This window comes from Tiliqua scincoides, chromosome 2 (assembly GCF_035046505.1).
Source record: "Tiliqua scincoides isolate rTilSci1 chromosome 2, rTilSci1.hap2, whole genome shotgun sequence".
NCBI classification, from domain to species: Eukaryota; Metazoa; Chordata; class Lepidosauria; order Squamata; family Scincidae; genus Tiliqua; species Tiliqua scincoides.
Genome location: NC_089822.1, coordinates 101475213 through 101495428, shown reverse-complemented (window position 1 = coordinate 101495428; position 20216 = coordinate 101475213). Strand labels below are relative to the sequence as shown.

The 20216-nt window shown below is 46.5% G+C and overlaps 1 protein-coding gene across 4 annotated transcripts in view; it reads left to right on the top strand.

The window, feature by feature from the left end:
* ZYX (zyxin) overlaps nt 1–19964 on the top strand; it is a 29989-nt gene extending 10025 nt beyond the window's left edge. For 2 of the 4 annotated variants that reach the window (XM_066614736.1, XM_066614737.1), the window contains exons 3-10: nt 11725–11909; nt 13163–13261; nt 13989–14513; nt 15552–15702; nt 16380–16549; nt 18963–19141; nt 19283–19403; nt 19520–19964. In XM_066614736.1, coding sequence (XP_066470833.1) covers nt 11725–11909; nt 13163–13261; nt 13989–14513; nt 15552–15702; nt 16380–16549; nt 18963–19141; nt 19283–19403; nt 19520–19630 — 1541 coding nt within the window. In that variant the 3' untranslated portion in view covers nt 19631–19964. The remainder of the gene's footprint in view (nt 1–11724; nt 11910–13162; nt 13262–13988; nt 14514–15551; nt 15703–16379; nt 16550–18962; nt 19142–19282; nt 19404–19519) is intronic. The other 2 variants (XM_066614738.1, XM_066614739.1) reach the window with 2 other exon arrangements.
* Nucleotides 19965–20216: the final 252 nt, after the last annotated feature.

Here is a 20216-nt window from a genome sequence, read left to right as displayed (position 1 = left end):
GGAAACTGTAGACTAAAAGCTTCTGGATGCTTTTCGGGGAAACACCAAATGAGCTGAACTTTACCAGTTCAAGTGCTAATCTTAACAGACCCTGGGATTGATGTTCTGCAACCAAAAATCTCTTTTGTTGCTAGTGCTGAGTTTTGTGTTATGCTAATTGACCAGTAGTGGTTGAAGATTTGGAGTGGGTCATTCCTGAGTTTGCCTGTACAAACTCTTGAACACAACCCTGCATGGTCCTCATGCAGTATGGTCCATAGAGATGTTCCACAGGAATAAAAACTCTCCACAAGTTGTCACCCTGTTGCCAGGTACACAGCATTGCATCCAGGCCTGACCATGTTTTTCATCCTGTGGTACTCGTACCGCTGGTGGTACTTGAGATGTGTGTCCAGTGGTACACACAGGACCCCATGTCCCTGCTGCCTGCCAGCAAGACTGACAATGCAACATGACAAACAGCTGTCGGAGGCTTGGTTCAGTGGGCAGAGCTCCAGCTTGTGCTTTTTGCAAGCTCAGAAAAACCCTCCTGTCTGCCTGAGCCTCTTACCACTGTTTGTCATGTTGTGCTGGCCTCTCAGTCCAGAAGTAACTGGTGATGACAATTCAAATGCTGTTCAGTGTAGACCAGAGGTGCCCAAAGTTTTTGACAGGAGGGCCACATCATCTCTCTGACACTGTGTCGGGGGCCGGGGAAGAAAATAATTAATTTATATTTAAAATTTGAATAAATTTACATAAATGAATATATTAGAGATGGAACTTATATGAATGAATGAAGGTCTTGCAATAACTCAAGGCCTATAAAAGGCCTTGCACAAAGCAAGGCTGGCCTTTCCTTCTCTGCCACTGCTGCATCATAGATGTGAAGCAGCAAGCAGTGGAGGGAGCCCTCGTGCCACAGCTCACATGAGTAGTCGCCCTCATTTGTGTCAGGCCAGTGTGGGCTCCAGCAAGTCTCCAGAGGGCCAGAGGCTCATTGGAGACTGGGGGCTCCCTGAGGGCCACATTGGGAGTCCTCAAGGGCCGCAAGTGGCCCCAGGGCCGGGGTTTGGGCACCCCTGGGTAGACCTTTAGCTCTTCCTCTATAAGCATCCACAAGTTTGTTTTATAGGCCTCTGCATGTGTTTCTGGTTCTGCAGTCTGTGTGTACTGGGGGAGAACAAGCTTCTGGATGCTTTTAGGGGAAACACAAAATGACCTGATCCCCATGCTGTGCCCTGAGCCGTAGCAGCAGCTTGGTAGGGAAAGGGAGACCTTTTCTGAATCAACAGCTGCTTGTGCATAGAAATGCATTGTGCCTACTGCTGTCGTCTGTGTTTCATAGCTTCTTAGCACCACTGTTTACAGACCTTTTTCCTCTGTATACATTACTGTCTGCTTTGGATTCTGCTTCTTGCCTTTATATCAGTAGCTTCCAGTCCTTGAAGACCTCTGCTACAATAAAGTTGGTCTTCAAATGTGCCTCAGATCTTTGTTTTTTGCTCCAGCTGACTAACAGGGCAGCTTCCCTGGGGAGACCTGTTTGCTGTGTCCCAAATGTCAGTTCTGCATGATTTCTGCTGCCCAAGCAGGTTTGAGTACTGTGTGGGTATGTACTTCTGTGCAGGATCAGTTTGTTGCTTTTGTTAATGGTGCCTTTCTGAGAGAATGTAGCACTTTTAACTGCAAAGCACCCTTGAGACCTAGAGGGATCTTGGTGAAAGAGACAGTAGGGCAAATGGTGAAGCCTGACAAATTGAGAAAGGAAAGACATAGAAGCATCCTGTGAATGTACTGAGATGGGGTGGGAATACTTCTTCTTCTCTCCCTTCCCCATATGATGAGCACGTATCTCAAATCTGCTCTCAGCTGGGCTGCATAAACAGGAGATCATGGGGTAAGACTGTTCCGGTACTGCATGGTTGAATGGCCCCATGACAATTAGAACAGTGGGGGTGGTGGAAAGTTCAGTCTAGCCTTCTTCCTGATGTGCAAGTTTTCAAAGAGTAGATAGATCTTTCCTGAGGGTGTGTGGTCCAGCTTGAGAAAATTTCTGTTGTGTGATCGGCAGCTGTTTGGGTAGTCTTCGGGGTGGGAACCAGTGTCTTTGTTCTGTGTCAGCAGCCATGCATGTTGATGGTATGATAGAAATAGATAATCCCTATATATCATAATTATCTGTAATGCCTGCAAATAATTGAGTCAAATGACAAGGCGTGTGAAGTGCTTTTCCTCAATTGTTCCTGCAGTCTTAAGTGTATCTGGAAGCGCACTCATTGAAACTTACTTCCAGGTTAACATTTATGGGATTCTGCTATATGAAATATTTTTCCTACTCTTCAGCTGACTTTATTCTGGAGCTTTTCTTCAGATGCTCTCTGAATTAGCTTTGGTGCTGCTGCAGTGTGTGGTGATTCTACAAGCAGTGTTGTTTCTACATCGTGTTGCACCCTGGTAGGAAAATGAAGTCTTCCTCTCTCTCTCTCTCTCTCTCCCCCTCTCTCTTCCACCCCACGGGAACAACATTGGTCTAAAATTTACTTCATGAAGCAATCATGTTTCACTGCTTCCTGTGTTTATGTACATTGCTTATGTGTTCCTGCTCAGGAGCTTATTAGAGCATAGAATACTATTTTCTCCTTGGTCAGCTCTTCATTTGGACAGTGTTTTCATGGTCCTCAGGAGAACGGTGTTCCCAGCTAATCTTTAATTCTCAAATTCCTGACTGCCAGGGTGGTGCATGAGATGTGTAGCCAAGCTCCTCATTCTCTTCAAGTTCTATCTTACCCAGGACTTTTGGGCCAAGTCTATAGGGTGGGCCAAAGAACTATGTTAGCTGGTTGAGCAAGTCTGCTGGTTCACCGCTTCAGGGTATCTCTCAGGCCTGGTCCTCACTGAGGTGGCAAGCCTTGGGCCTGGGCTATACCACAGTAGATGGAGGCACTTCTGACTGGAGGTCTCTCAACCAAAAATTCTGTCCATGTAGACAAGTAACTGTGGGGGAAATAAGGTCTAGCCCTGCCTCTTTCCTGGCAGCTTACTTTGTAAATTGTAACATCCTTCCTTTTTTCCTGCAGCTATGCAAGGTGACTGACAAGATAACTAAAAAAAAAAAATCTGTTGAAACAAATTTAATAGTACCTGTAGTGGGAAGCACTTAACCTCCTTCCTTTCTAAAATCATAATCAGATAAAATCAGCTCCTGAATAGGAGGAAAAAGGAGCTACCTGAGCATGTTGAGGCTGGGTTCCACTTCAGAAAAGGCTACTCCCTCTTTGTCGCCCTGAAAATGGGGTCCTCTTGTTACCAGTTTGTTCAAATTTCCAGCATGTACATAAGAACAGCCCCACTGGATCAGGCCATAGGCCCATCTAGTCCAGCTTCCTGTATCTCACAGCGGCCCACCAAATGCCCCAGGGAGCACACCAGACAACAAGAGACCTCATTCTGGTGCCCTCCCTTGCGTCTGGCATTCTGAGAGAGCAATACACTTTTGTCCTTCAAATAAAGTGATTATCGCTGACTTTTGATTTAAATTTTGGTAGAATCAGATCTAGCTTCCAAGGGTTTAAGAACTTATACTGATGATGAATCCAAGCACTGATGTTTCCTCTCTGCCATACAGAGTGTTGAAGTAGGCACTAACTTCAGAAGCTGTTGGTGTCTTTCTATTTAAATACACAATAGTGGTTGGTGGTAGAGAGAGTAGTAGGCAAAAAGGCTGCTCAGAGGCCAGTTGGACTTAGCACTCAGAATTGCCAAATAACTCATGCCTGGCTTTGCCCATCTGCAAACTGGAAATCTTGTTCATATCATATGTGTGGAGCTTTATGAGGCATTTTTGGTCTTTTGGAAGATGCCCATTTTCCAGAACAGGAGCATACCATAACAATTTGTCATAACTATCAGTCCGGTGTCCTTTGACCTTGCGTAGCTTGTCATACCGCCGGTTGACAGAAGATGTTGCCAACATTGAGAGCCAACTTGGTGCCACCTCAGCGAAATCAAACGAAACTAGAAACTTCTGTCTGGCTTGATGTGTGGAGAATCTCAGAAACCTCATGCATGAGCAGCAGCAATTTGTTCAGGTGCTTTGATTAACAGAAGGCAAAGCATTCCCTTGATCTCTTCCCAAGGAGGAATGTATTGGTCATTTCTGCAGAAGAGTCATTCTGTCTGTCACAATACCAGTTTTCCCCAAATGCAAGGCTGGGCAACTGGCAGCTTGGGTTTTCGATCCAGCCCTCCGACTTCTTCCGTCTGCCCCTCTAATTGACCTCTAATTCCAAGGATGACCCCTCATCCCCTCCCCTTACTGCATTTTCCATGAGAGTGAAGCACCAGTTCTGAAGCCTTTTCAGTCTTGTTTGCTTGTGTCTTGGTTCACAAGGAGTGGCTATGGTACATAATGAGCAGAGAATCTTAGAATCATAACGTTGGAAGGTACCCACAATGTCATCCAGTCCAACCGCCTGCCTATAGCAGGAAATATATAGAGCAGTGATTTTCCAGTCTTTTTTGTCTCATGGCACACTGACAAGGTACTAAAATTGTCAAGGCCCACCATCAGTTTTTGACAATTGACAAGGCACACCATGCCCTCGACCAAACTTCTGTGGCACATCTGGGGACCATTCGCGGCACACCAGTGTGCCACAGCACAGTGGTTGAAACTGGCTGATCTAGAGCATCTCCAGCAGGTGCCTGTTGAGCCTCTACTTGAAGGTCTCCATGGAGGGAGAATCCACCTTTGGTGGTCTGTTTCACTGCCAAACACCCTGACTATCAAGAATTTCTTCCTGATGTCCAGCCGTAATCTCCTCTTTTGCAATTTGTACTCATTTGATCCAGATTTGATCTTCTAGATATGCTGTTGTTTATGGGGGAGAGGAGTTGCAAGAACCCTTTGCCTGGCACTCTGCTTGGATGAGTGGGTGTGGATGGATGAACTAAGGTCGTTGTTCAAAAATTAAGCACCTAGTTGGTGGTTAGAGCTCAGTCTTTTGCAGAATATTACATGGAGGAGGAGAGAACGGTTGATGAGAGTAGTATCTTTTCTTTCTCCTTCCTTCAGGAGATGTTGTGTGGGAGATCCATTCCTGTGTGCTGTTGTCCCCTGAGGTTACTTGCTTAGATATGCACGGATACGAACTCAGTGGTGGGGAAACATGGCATCTTGATCTAATGCATTGTGATTGGAGGAGTGGGGCAGTCCTGTCTTTCTGGGAAACCAGGGAACCTGGGCTTTGCCCATAATCCTAGTACAGGTGTAAGGGATCCAGAGATTCCCCTGTAACTAGCTATTGTAGGTAGGTTGTTTTCTTGACTGCACAACACTGAGGTGCAATGGAACTGATTGTGTGTAGGCTTCCTATAAGGTACAACAAGCCTTTTCACAGATGGGCTCATGTGACCAATTCAGAACACACAGTGCAAGAATTGAGTGTACCACAGATGGTGTTAGTCAAGCGCATAACACCAGATTACTCATGCCAATGATTTAAGCTACAGGGAAAGCAAAAAGACTGTCTAAAAGTTACGGTGGAATATCTAACGGGTTGCAGAAAGCTTGGTGGTGTCCAATCCCTCCTTTTTGTTTTTGTTTGTTTGCATGTTCCAAACCGTAGCTAAAAGCCCATGAAGTTTGATGGAAAAAGGAGGGGGTTTCAGTCCTCTTTTTTCTCTCTCCCCCATGTACCATTGAAGCCTTTGCTTCTGGCTAAGCCAAGGACAGAGCCATGTTGTTTTTTTCTCCAAACTTGATCTGTCTGCCGAACTGAGACTAGGGCCCAGAAGCTGAACTTGGGGTGGGGATGGGAAAATGGGTTGCTCACTGCAATGTTGTCCACTAAGTGCAGGCCTCTCCTTTTCTTCATAAGCCATTCACTTACTATCTTGTAGAGAGAGGTGCACTGGGGACTGAACCTGCTCCGACTTTGACTCATTGGTTGTGTGAAAGGGTGATAGGATGTTGGGAACCAGGGTATGTTTTTTGCACACAATGAGCACAAAGCACTTCCCTTTTCCCCAGTTCTATGTGCGGATGGAAAAATTAAGCTTTCACAAAACCATATGATGAAGGAGCAACAGTGACTGTGCTTTGTTGTATCCTGTTTATTGTGGTTAAGTCTTGGAATTACATAAGCAATAATGATGCTAATCTCCTTGTAGCAATGGGAAAGTATTTTAACCTAGTTCACAGTCTGGTTGCCCTTGGCACCTTCCATAAAATGTCTCTACCACTTAAAAAAAAAAAAGTTCCCCTACCACCCCCTACTCTCATAGTACCTCCCCTTGCATTCATTTTTTTGTAATTATTTGGAAGTGAAAAGGTTTAGCCTGTAGTTGCTGTTGGTGAATAGTGATGTAATCTGGACACTTGTCTAGTACTTCTGAAAACAATTGTTCTGCCTTGTTCACCAGGAAAAAATGAGGCCAAAGGATCAAGAGACAAGCTGGAGTTTTTTTTTTGGGCGGGCGGGGGGGGGGGAATTGCAGGGAGATTGCTGCAGGATAGGAATATAGCTGTCACTGCTGCCCACAGGAGTAGAATGCCTAGCTAAGCAGTGCCCTTCATTTCTCTCTCCTGCCTCTAGTTTTTGTGGCTTTAATCTAGCTCGATCCTTTGTAAACAGATAGAATCAGTATTTGTCCCCTAAAGGTCAAGCCTTCTCTTTCTCCCAAGATGATAGAGGAATGTAGCAGGCCTTGTTCTGCTGGCACAGTGGGTTGTTCACTTGAATGATGGATTCGACGGCAGTCCTGGAAATCTACAGTATGTTCAGTTGCACCTTGTTTTGTGTATCAGAATTGTCTGATGCAAAACCCCAGATCCTCGTACAAACCCCAGGCAATGCTAGCTAACATCCCCTTTATACAGGATTGCTGATTTCTCCACTGTTGTCACTCCAAGAACATTAAAAATAAAATAAGGCTCTCTAATTATGCAACTGGATGGAACAAAATGTTTTTTAAAGAGGAGATAGCGAAGTCTGTGCCAACTTGGCAGGGAATGGCTGCAAGATATATTGCTTGTATCCAATTTCAAATGACAACATTACAAAAATTGTAGCTCCAGTTGTTGGAGTTGCAATTTCCTCTCTGCTGACTTACTGCATATGTGAGGGTTACATTCCCCATCTGTATTGGACCACAACTGTGGCAGAAATTAATAGAACGACCAATTACAATGTTCCAGTAACTCCCAGAGGTCCACCTCTGGACTTGTAAATGATGATGTTATGCTCAAAGTGTGCTATCTTGCTTGTATTAGATTTATTGACTGTTGTAAAAAATTTTTCCCTCCCCTGTGTTTAAAGAGTGGATTTCCAGGGTATGGCAAAGATCACAATTGTCTAAACTGAGTGAAATTGTTGAGTCAAGACACTGTAGACAAAACACAGGAAAAACTTCCTAAAGCAGTGGTTCTCACCCTTTTTAGCCCGGGACCCACTTCTGAGAATGAAAAACTGTCTGGGGCCCACTGGAAGTGATGTCAACAACCTGGAAGTGATGTCATAGCCAGAAATGACATCATCAAACAGGAAGTGACATCACTGTGATGTCAGAGCCGGACGTGATGTCATCAGACAGGAAGTTCTTGCCTAGAAACTCAAACTGTAAATGACAAGAGACAGTATTCCAGCTCAGAAGCTTCTTCCAATTCTCCCTGCCCTCGCTACCGTTGCTATCAAGCAAAAAATAAAACATCCGGAACAAAATATTTGTGTATTTATTTACTACTGTTTTTATTTCTATCTTTATTTACAAAATCTCAAGCTTCTTCTTGTATTGTGCTTGAAACTAACAAACACTGATGTGGCTATTGATACTGTGCTCAGCACTAGGCAGAAACAAGTGCACCCTACTCATGCACCTCAAGACAAGAAGCAGCTGGAGCTTTTGTAAATAAAGGAAATAAAAACGGTAGTATCCCCCTCAGAAGGAAGAGAATCAGGAACACTTCCCCTCATCTCCCCCAAGCCTAAGCACTTCTACTCAGAATTGACTCCCATTATTGGCAATTGGCCTTACTCCCAGGTAAGAGTAGACAGAATTGCAGCCTAAGCGAGAAGTAAGAAGAGGGGAAGGGTGCACATCAGAGAAGCGACTGGGGGAACAGCACTCTCCCTGGCTGCTTCCCCCTCCCACATGCCAGGCTTGCCCTCCCTCCTCCCCCACTTATTGGGTGCTCTCTTGGCAGCCAGGCAACCAGAGATCCCCCCTCACCCCAGCAAAGATATAAAGAGAGGACATGCTAGCCAGGGCAGGAAAGGATCGTGGCTTCCAGGTGATTTCAGAGGGAGAGAGGTTGTGATGCAGAGGATGAGAACGGCAGTGGGGTGGTGGCGGCGATGCTGCTTTCAAAGCAGGCTCACAAGAGGGGAGATCGCGGGGGTCTGCCTCTACTCACCCAAGCCCTGTGTTCAGGTCTCCGCCTACACTCACCAGCGCCGGGACACGGGGGAGCTGCTCTGTCTTGCAACCCTGAGGCAGCCCATCCCATCAAGGCAGCCAAGCTGACAAAGGTTGGCGGGGAGAAGCCTGGCTGGCTCTTCCGTGTCTCTCCCGGTCCTTCTTTGCCTGCAATCCAAGCCCACACTCCACAATTGGCCCCCCCTGAGGGAAGCCTCCAAGTGCAGAGGGAGGTCCAGCTGGAAGGCAGCAGCACTCTTTCTGGGGAAAAGTGGCACGCTGCTTTCTTTGCACATGTGCAAGCCGCTCTTAATGAGAGTTACGTCTCAATGCTGGGAAGTTTTAAATGGCAACGCTCAGGCTTTGCCCACTTCTAAAATGGCGTTGCCTAGGTCTTTTGCCATCTTCCAAGATGGCTGCCGCCAGCTTCCTGCGGCCCACCAGAAATCCAGTTGTGACTCACCAAGTGGGTCCCTACCCACAGTTTGAGAACCACTGTCCTAAAGGATTGTGATCTTTTTATCTGCATAATATTTATTAACGTACACAACTGCTTTTTGATATTTGATTTTCCCTGAGATTTTTTTTCTTTACAGGCGTAGCCATGTATGCCTCTCTATGTATTTTGAACTGCTCTCCAAATGGGGTTCTAGGTGCATATGTGTTACATAGACATCCTGGAAAGCACAGCTATATTTGCAGCAGGGGCAGAAGCTTTTTCAGCATTCCTGGGGAACAACATGGGAGCAACTGCAGAGAATGGGGCAGCAGCTGTTGTGATCTAGTGGTTACTGTGTCTGACTTGGATCAAGGGGACCTGGTTTCAAATCCCCACTCTGCCTTGGAGCTTCCTCTGTGACGCAGGGCCAGCGGCAGTTGCTTTGTGTAGCTTATCTTGCAGGGTTGTTGTGAGGATAAAAATGAATGGATGGATGAGGATCAGGGCTAGCCAAAGATATTCTGACAGTAAAGTTTGAGATGTCACCTCCCCCTCCCCAGTAAAAACACAACATAAAGTCATAGATTACTTTTTGATTCATAAGAAGACATATCGTCAATTCAAAGGAGGGTGACACTTTGTTCTATGCAAAATATCAAAGAGCAAGCTTTTGAGTTCTACAGAACTCTTCATCAGGCAGATGGTTAGCAAAATGATAAGAGGAGAGCATGTTGTAAGATCCCCGATAGTCTGCAGTTTGTAAAATATAAACTAGTGCTTTACTTGCAGACTAGGATCAGCCCTGAAAAATATGAGATGTTCTTCATACACACACAGGGTTGCTAAGACAAAAGAAGGAAGTAAGAAATGATTACGCCCTTCTCCCGCTCATTCTACAAGTATAAGTCCTGTAAATGAATGCAGTCTGCAGTCTTATACACACTTACCTGGGAGTAAGTCTCATTGAATTTAATTAGACTTGCTTCTTAGTAGACATGCACAGAATTGCACTGGCAGTATAGTCTCCAGTCCAAATTTGAAAACACTGTTTCTTTAAAATGCAGAGATGAATACAGAAGGAAAAGCAAAACTGAAAGCTAGTGGGGGTGGTGGAGAGGGCAAAACTTGCTTCAGAGAGGGGGAAAAGAAGGCAGAGCAAGGGGGGAGCAGTGCTAGGGGAGTGGAGCTGAGAAGGGGCAAATGAGGAAGAGACAATAGAAGGCAACACAGAAAAGAGAAAAGGCAACAATTCCATCCCTCCATCTGCCAGCCTGCTGTGGAAATCAAAGCGCATTCACCAGCAGGATAGGCAGAGGCTGTTTCTTTAGTTGTTTCCCTTACAGCCCATTGTTGGAGAAAAGGGAGAAGACACTAACAAGGTCCCACAGCAAGGCCTGCCTGGCAGCTAGAAACACTAGCTGCAGTTTTGTGCTGTTGCACCACTTTGCATTTTGCGTGGAGCTCCTGGCTGGCATGCACAGGAGGCTCTGGCTGCCGTATGGTCAGGGTAGTTTCTGTGTTCTTCCAGTGTGGTGCTGAATTTCACTGACCCATTAATCCACCACTCTACACAACTGCTCACAGGCTGCAATCCTACCCACACTTTCCTGAGAGTAAGCTCCATTGACCACTCTGGGACTTACTTCAGAGTAGACATGCATAGGATTGGGCTCACAGGCTGCAATCCTACCCACACTTTCCTGAGAGTAAGCCCCATTGACCACAATAGGACTTACTTTGAGTAGATTCACTTGGTGTAACAGGACTGGCTCCCCCTTATTTAATTATTTTTTATTTTAATTTAATTATTTATAATAATTTATTTTAATTTGCTTGATGATGTCACTTCTGGCCATGACATCCCTTCCAATGGGTCCTGGACAGACTGTCATTCTAAAAAGTGGGTCCCAGTGCTAAAAGTTTGAGAACTACTGCAATAAGGTCTTAGTAAGTTGACACGGGGTGTGTGTGTGTGTGAGACTCTACAAGTTTTCAAAATCACTAAAATCGGAATTTGGAGGAATAAGACTATCATGTTATATATCAATCAATGCGTAATTTCATGCAGAATGCAATGAAACAAACCACAATGAAATATCTGTGTTCTGACAAAAGGTACAGCCAAAAAACCGGTGGAAGCGGGGCAATGGCACATCACCACGCCCACCACCTGGGGCGTTGCCCCGCCCACTGCATGGGGTGACACACAGGCCTCCTGCACTGCGTGATGCGAATCCTGGTGACGCCACTGCTGGAAGTGGCCTATTGGCTGCATAAGAGGGATGGAACTAAGGGCCCAATCTTATCCAGTATTCCAGCTGATGCAGCTACAATGCAACCCAGCAGTAAGGGAACCATCTTTTCAGCTGCATCAGTGCTGGAAAGTTGGATAGGACAGGATTGGGCCCTAAGTGTGTGCAGTGGCAAAGTCCTTCGTATTGCTGCTACTAATTGCGTTAGTTGTAAGCAGGTCTGCAGCATTTTGTTCCATTTTTTTTAAAAAAACCTTTCTAATTCATTAAGAAGGGGCCTCTGATTGAACAGAAGACTTCTCTTTAAAAATATATTAATGCAAGTCCTTTTCAAAACTGCAGGTGGCCAGCACCTTCTAGAGGCATTCCCTTCTGTGGGCAAGAAAAGGGGAAATATCTAATAGGATGCTTGTTTGCCTGGGTCTTAAAAACGGGGGAAGTCTGCTTCTTCCTTCAGAACTATTGCATTGATCCCTTTGCAAATTTTAGGCTTTTTAAATTGGGTGACAGTCCTGTGTTGTCTCCTCTTGCTGTTGTAGGAAATGCGACTCTTGTTAGCTGGCTGGGGGAGGGGTGTTTGAGAGTGATGTGAGGGGCAGACCATAATTATGTGCAACTCTCTTGTTCTGTTTGCAGAGTTTCCACTGCCACCCCCACCCCCTCCGGGTGAAGAGATGGTCCTCTCCTCCAGTGCATTTCCTCCCCCGCCACCTCCTTTTGAGGAACCGTTTCCCCCAGCCCCAGAAGAAGTCTTTCCTTCACCTCCTCCTCCCATGGTGGAGGAGGAAGCTGTGGCTCCAAGAGGGCTGCCTGCCCCCCAGGTGAGTTTGTGCACAAGATAAGTGGGGTGGGGTAGTCGTAGGGTTTATTGGAATAGATGCTTTTCCATTACTTTCCTGTTCCCATACCATGAAGTAGGGGCGGATCCAGTGTTTGTGTTGGGGGGGGGGGTCCATGATCACTACCAACTCCACGGTCCAGGTCAACTGGGCAGGTAGACCTGGGCTCCAGGTTGAACTTGATGGCCTCTGTGGCTGAGGTTCAGTGGGTGGGTAGACCTGCTCTCCTGCCTGGACTTGGATCCCAGATCTACCTGCTGGGTAGACCTGGGCTCCCGATTTAATTTATTGCCTCCATGGCCAAAGTTTACTGGGCTGTTTGACCTGGGCTCGTGCCTGGTCTTGGAGCTATTGGCTGGAGTGGGAGCCCAGGTCTACCCAGCTGGTAGATCTGGGTAGAAGTCCAGATCTACAGTAAATCTGGGCTCTAAGTCCAGACGGGAGCCCTGTTCTACCCCGATGGCTGATCTGGGTTACTGCCTGGACTTGGAGCCCAGGTCTACTGGATGGGTAGACCTGGGCTCCCATTCCAGTTAATCTCACCAGTGCCCTGCCCAGTGGGTGTTCCCCCCTTCCTGATTTTGCTTCCCAGCCCAGTAGGTACTCTTCCCTGCTGGCAGACAGTTGGGGGGGGGCCAAGCACCCATGGCCCCCCCTTGGATCTGCCTCTGCCATGAAGGAAGCCATAAGAAGTCTTAAGACTGAAGAAGGGTGGGACAAGAACTACCATTCTCTGGGCTTACCCAAGGAGGGAGCGCTGTGCTCAGCTGCCTGATTTTTTTTTTAAACTGTGCACCAAGAAATAGGGAATTCTGATTTCTCTGAAAGTGATTTTTTAAAAACCTATTGTGTGTAACTGTTTGTACAAGTGTTGCGTGTACCTCTACTCCTGTGATCCAAGGAGTAGGGGCTTTTCTCCTGACCAGTGACAATCCTACTCAACCATCTCTCTGGCTTCTGAGATTTCACCAGTCATTGTCCACCAACTTTCAAGTGTGTCTTGACCACTTAATGAACTAAAACTTTAGAGCTCTATTTTATTTAAACAATGAAAGCTGAGACTCTCTGTCATGTTTTGCTGCTTCCAGTCTCTTGCTGCTCATGGTTCTCCTTTGCATTCTCTTGAATTTACTTTTTTACTAAGCACTAACAAGCATTGACTATAAAGGTTTGTGGCCCTGGCAGCCCAAATGACCTCTCTAACCTGTGACTTCCTTTCTCCTGCATGGTGGAAGGGGCAGGCCCGTGGGAAGATGAGCAGTATTGATTTGGAGATTGATTCTTTGTCCTCAATGCTGGATGAAATGCAGAAGAATGATCCCTTCAAGTCCCGGGTGAGCTGTATTACAGGATGACCATTGCAAGGCCTGGTTCTTATCGTGTTGGTAGACCTGTGCCTGGGCTGTACCAGTTCAGACTGCTGGTGGGGTTCATGTGATCAGGTGTGCTTTCATGCTCAAAAAGTTCCTGCTCATACAAACAAAAGGAAAAAAGGCTACCATGTAGGGGAGAAGGCTATATGTATGAGAACCCTTTCCTCGTAGAACCCTTTCCCCTGACATGTTAGGTCTCTGTGTGAAGGAACTTTTTTTGTTGATAGAAAAGCATTCAGACATTTGAGCCTCCCCCTTGCAGTTTGAAGTACTACAGCTCAGACCTAGGTTTATCACCTCAGTCGAGAACCAGAACCATATCTTGGATTCTGAGAAAAGAGGATTGAATCAGTCTTGCTATTTAGGCATTTGTCTTTAATAAAAGCAGGCATTTGATCACAGAGTCTGCACAGATGCCCAAATTCTCTTTGATGAGCTTTTTTCATCCCAGGGCAGCTGGGACGTCCGTATCTGTTTGTAATGTTCGTAACGTTACGTGTTGAGTGCAGATGTGTGGTAAAATGGCTGTCTGTAACCACCCCTGCTCTCCTAGACCACCTTATACCTCCTATTCCGTTCTCCATTTTTAGTTGACATTTGAGGGCAAGTTGGATCGATCTAGTCTGAAGTTGGATGAGTGCTGTGAAATTGACCTTTCCTCCTCTGATAACCTTCTCCATTCTTGCAGGTGTCTTCAGGATCTATGGCTTCTGTAGGCCATCTTGGATCTAGAGGCTCCCCAGAAACTGTGGTTCCACTTAAAGATGTTACAGCTCCCATTTCTTTCCCCTCTAATGCTAACTCCAGTCCCAGTGGAAGCTACATGCCCAGATCTCAGGGAGAAACATCTCCTGTTCCACCACCGTGGGTTACCTCAAAGCAGCGTAAAGACTTGCCATCAACACAGCTTCCAGTGCCACCTCCTGCTTCAGTTCCAGCTCCATCGGCCCCTAAATATACTCCACCTCCTGTGGCCACTGCCCCCAAATTTGTACCAAAACCAGCTCCTTCTAGTTTTCCAAGACAAGTCGCCCCTGCTCCTGCCCCTACTCCTACCCCAGCCCCTGCTCAGTCTCGCTTCCCAGCTCCTTCTGCTGCAGGTCCATTCCAGAAGCCACAGCCTCCCAATTTCACCTATGCACAGCAGCGGGAAAAGCCCCAGGTTCAGGAGAAGCCGCGCCCTGCTGGACAGCCGCTTGTCCCACGAGACATGGTGAGGGGGTGAATCTGAGCATGGGGTGGAAAAGTAAGGGAGATGTGCCTCAGGGGATTGCTTTTATTTAACTAGGAGCTAAATAAAATTCTTGGGAGTGTCGGACCTTGCTGGACACCATAGCTGTTCCCACCTTCCTCGGCAGCCGTTTAAGTGGAGAAGGCAGCTGTAATAGGACTCATGAGTTTGGGGTTCTCAGACTACCCAAAAGATGAAGCTCAATTTGTATATCTTCTAACTTCACTGTATCCCCGCCTCCACAGTACTGTTAAGGAAGATGCATTCTTTCCTAGCTTGGTCTTCCTTTACAGTGAAGCCAGAGCTTGAGAAACGTGCTTTGGGTTTGGAAGCCAGCCCCAAAACTTAGGAGACAGAAAAATTAATTTGAACTGAAAACCCCCACCCAATTGACTCTTTCTGTCCCCTTGCCTGGCTTTTTTGAACTGAAAACGTTGATCTTTGCCCTTCCTTCCTTCAGGCTTTGAAAAATCCACCCTGCTTTCCCCTTGGCACTTAACCTTCCTTCTCCCCTGACACAGCCTTTCCCTCCCTCTTTTTAAAATTCAGAAACAAAGAAAGAAACGTAACCAGTGTCTGTCTTTCTGTCTTTCTTGGGGGAAAAACAGCCATTTCTTAGGCATAATAATGAAAGATTTCATTGTTGCATCTAAGAAATGGCTGGGTTTTTTCCAAAAGTTTTCCCTTGATAAAACTGTACAGGTTGAAATGTTCTCTTTCACTCAGCTATTAAAAGTTAAAACAGGTTCCTTTACCTTTTCACCAGCTGTGTTGAAAGGCAGTTTCCTATGGAGGAGCCCCAGTCTCCTTTGGCATCCGATCTGTTCGGTGACAATTAGAAGAAGAGGGTGCAGGCTGGATAACTTGGAGTCAGAAGGGGCATGTGTGGATGGAGGCATCTTTCTACTATTCTATAATAACAAATGGAGACTGATCATCAGAAAATGTTCTTGAGTATGGGGTGCTTGGGAGGTAAGAAGAGTTCTGTAGCATTCTCAATGACTTAATATTTTTGTGCAGCGCAACCCTGTAGTCCATGCAAACGCTGGACCAGATCCTCCCAGAGGAAATTCTGCTTTGACTATGAAGGAAGTTGAGGAGCTGGAGATGCTAACTCAGAAGCTCATGAAGGACATGGACCACCCACCCCTTGCAGAAGCCTCCACTTCTGGTACGTGTTTGGCGCAGGGCTGGAAATGGGACTTCAGGCTAAAAAATTTTGTTTGGGAGTAGGAGGATAGGCAACAATAAAACTCAAAAGTGTGCCTTATGTAGCAAGCTCACATACACACAAAAATTTAGGTGGTAGAGCAGGAGTATCAAGATTCATTTCATTCAGTAGGCCGAATAGCATTCATGGTGTTTGCTGAGGGCCAGAAGTGACATCATTAAACAGGAAGGGATGTCATTAAGCAGGTGATGACCATAAATGAACACTTTCTCTCACTCAGGAACTCATTAGCTGCAAATGACAGACGAGAAAGTCTGCATATCTTGATCATAGATTCAAGAGATGGGAGAGTCCAATTATCGTGAGGGCTTCCCTTTCAGCAGTGACACTTACATACTGCTACATAGCTGAGAGCAGCTGATAGTGGTGCTGGGAGAGCCCGACAACTGGATAAAGTCCTCTGTGGGCCGCACGTTTGAGACTCGTGGTAGATCATTTCCCATCTCTTTCTCCATATCAGGAAAAACTTCACCTTCTAAAGCTTTATGTGCTGGAACAAATAGGTGTCAGCAAGCCCATTTCCACTGAGAGGTGCTGCTGGGTATTGCCAGGAGCAATGTCAGTCAGCAGCATCGTGACCTCACAAGTCTTTCTCTTCTTCCTTTTTGCCATGGAAGAGCTCTGTGGCCTGTGCCACAAGGCCCTGTCGCGAACACAGCCAGCTGTCCGTGCCCTGGACAAGCTCTTCCATGTTGAGTGCTTCACCTGTTTCAAGTGTGAGAGGCAGCTGCAGGGGCAGCAGTTCTACAACGTGGATGAAAAACCCTTCTGTGAGGAATGCTATGCTGTGAGTACGACTGGGTGGGGATGGGATGGGCAGAATCATAGAGATTTGGGCATAGGGGGAGGAGCCATGGTATGACCTTGGCTTGCTTGTTACCATAGCGACACAAGGTCCACTTCTGTGTCATCTGCTTTTGTGTTGCTCTGGTAATGTCTAAGGACCACCTAGGTAAAGTGCATGATGGGGCATCTTTTCTCAGAGGCTTGCCAACCAACCCAAGTCAAATGGCTTGGTCAGATTTTGGTTCTCCTAGTCAATTGCTAGAACAGAAAGAAGTTGTGTTCGTTCCTTGTTGCCTTCCTTATAAGGATGCATTTTCAAAGACAGGCAGGCCTTTCAACTACTCTTCTGTGCGTTTGAAGGCACACTCTGCCAGTTGTGAGAGGAAGCAGCTTCCCTTTAGAGGGGTTGCAAGCTTTTGGGAAAAGGCTCTCAAAATACCCAGTGCTCCTAACCGCATGTTTGTGAACAGGATTAGATTGATTACAGCTCTGTTTGTGCAGGGCTGGGTAGAATCTGATCCTGCATTCATCTCTTCTAGCTCTCCTTGCAGGAGGCCCCTACAAACATAACTTGGAACAAGGGCATGGGGATGCAGATGACTCTCTTGGCCTGAGTGCAATGTTTTTTCTGTATTGGTACTAGGACTACAAGTCTCAGCACCCCTAGTGGGGAAACGATGCTTCATGCATCATTGCCAGCAAGGAGAAGGACTTCTGAGACTTTTAGTCCTAATTTTAACAGGGAAAGATTGGAATCTAGAGCAGTGGTTCTCACACATTTAACACTGGGACCCACTTTTTAGAATGAGAATCTGTCAGGACCCACTGGAAATGATGTCATGACCGGAAGTGACATCATCAAGCAGGAAACCTTTTAATAATCCTAGGTTGCAATCCTAGGAGTAAATTCCATTGGCTATCATTGTTAAAAGAATATACACAGTAGCTTGTGAAAAGTACAGGTCTGTAACATTTCCCCAAATGCAGTCACATACAATGGGAGCATCAAGCCTAATAGATTAAAAATAAAATGTTGAAATGATTGGGGACCCACCTGAAATTGGCTTGCGTCCCACCTAGTGTGCGACCCACCTCGTGACCTGCAGTTTGAGAAACACTGATCTAGAGGGTGCCCACCTGCCACTACTTCCCTGCCTCATGGCAAGTTTCCCTCTTTCTCCTGTGTCACCTTGGGGCAGCAAGTCTTGTCACCTCTCCTGTTCCTCAGCCCCTAGAAACCGGTCTTGTGGAAGAATAGTGATGGAGGCAAAAGGCAAGTGAGCACTTTATGATCACTCACCAATTCTTGAGCATCTTTAGGGTGGAAGGGATGCTTGTGCATTCTTATTCAATTTTTTAAAAGACCCATTTTCTCCCCCCTCCCCCTTAGTTCACTTACCGTGAGAGAAGATTTTTCCCCGGACAGGTGCTCCTCATGCCCTCAGAAATCACATTATTTCTGTAATTGTTAAATCAACTCTGTAAGGTAGACCAGTGTTATCCCTGTTTGGCATATTAAGATGACTAAGATCACCTTGGGCTGGTTTGGATAATATTTACCAAACCAGACCCTCTTTGCTCAATGAGCTGTAAGATTGTGCAAGTCCTTCTCCTCCTGGAGCACAGTCCTCCTTTTTGGAATTATGGGGAAGGGCGGTTCATCCAAACCACCCCTTTGCACATGCCCCATGAAAATAAGCACCGAGACCTGGTTTCTTGAACTGGCATCGAGCAGGCCAGCTGGCACCATTAGTCACTGCACGGTAGGATTTATCCAGGACGTAGTTCCACATGAACTGAATTGTGTGTGAGGAATAGTTTAAATATACATCCTCCCTCAGTTAAGAAAAAATGGAAAGTGCACTGGAAGGAAGAAGAGGATGTGTGTGGTCCTGCTCTTCATCCAGTAAAGAGGGAATGGCTCAGGAAATGTAGTCTGAACTGGCCCCTTGTGAGTTGGGTGGTGGGATGAGGCTTAAGCCAGGGGTGTCTGATTTGCAGCTTTTGCTCTTGGCCACTGACAGACTTCAACTCAGTTGGCTAAACGGTGCTTAAGGGTGATGGACAGATGCTAGAGAGATTTGGAATATGGGGTTTTTGGGGAAGGAGTTGGGTTCTGAATCACTTTGAGAGTTTGGAGAGAAACCATCACAACTGTGTCTTTCCTTTACTCACCTTCGTCCATCTCCACATGCATGCTCTTCCCCCCCCCCCACATGCACACATAGATAATGTGTAGACTATCGGATGTATGACCACCACTTTCCTTTTGAGAAGCACTGCCTCATGGCAAAGTGAGGGGGGTGTAAAACTGCCACAGGAAAGTAGCTGGCCAGTAGATGAGGAAGCATGTAGAGTAGCCTATTGTTGAATTCCTGGAGAACTAATCCTCTGACTCGCCTCTTGTTCTTCAGGGTACCCTGGAAAAGTGTTGTGTGTGCAGACAGACTATCACAGACAGGATGCTGCGGGCCACAGGCAATTCCTACCACCCTCAGTGTTTCACCTGTGTGGTGTGCCACAAACCCCTCGAGGGGGCCTCCTTCATTGTGGACAAAGGCAACCAACCACACTGTGTGGATGACTATCACAGGTATGCCACTTCTCAGTTCATTTGCTACCTCTTGGACCACCCATCCGGCAGCTGCTTGGCTGACCAGGGCAACTCTTGTCCAGCTGGAATGCTGATACTGAAGGTACTGAGTCCTCCATCCCTCTTCTTGTGTGCCTGCAGAAAATATGCCCCCCGCTGTTCTGTATGTACTGAGCCTATCATGCCTGAGCCTGGAAAGGATGAGACCGTCCGTGTGGTGGCCCTGGAGAAGAACTTCCACATGAAATGTTACAAATGTGAGGTGAGCAAATTCTCCTTGCTACCCACCATCCAGTTTTCTTCCGCTTCCTCCTCAGATGTCATTGACGTTCCAGCCTTTCAGCATGGTTGAATTTTTTTTCCCCTTGTCCTTTTCAGGATTGCGGGAAGCCCCTCTCCATCGAGGCAGATGACAATGGCTGTTTCCCCCTGGATGGACACGTGCTGTGTAGGAAGTGTCACACCACGCGAGTCAAAGCTGCCGCCTGAGGGCCGTGGAGCAGGGTGCGCCCTTGGTGTATTCCCCCTTCTCTCAGTGGGCCTGACATTCTCTGTGATTCCCAGCCTCTCTCCTTGAAATCCTAGTACATTTTTTCCTAGAAAAGCATCTTTTGGCAACATCTCTTCCTTCACTTCCAAGCTCCCCCCTTTTTTTAAAAAAAAAAAAATCTTGCCTTTTCAGTATGGGGTCTTCCTTAACTCCTCACTTGCCCTGGCTGCAGTATATTGTTCTAGACGCTGTGGAAAGTGACTTGGAAGCATGACTTGCTGTAAGCCCTGCAGTACCTTTTTCTTAGTAATAAAATAATCCTGGTGAACAAGGCTGGAGTCCTACAACCTGCTCTTTCTCCCCGACCCTAAAAAGTGATCATCTGCTTTGCTCAGACTGGGGAACATGAAACTGCTGAATGGTGGCTTTGGCCCTCAGTCTGAGGAAGGCACAGTCTTTGCTCTTGGGGGGGGGGGGATACAGCAAACTGAGGGGCTCTTTTTTCCATGGTATGAAAATGGGTTGGATCAAAGTTTGAAAATATGAGGGGCTCTTTTTCTATACTTGCCTGATTCCTTGTCAGTG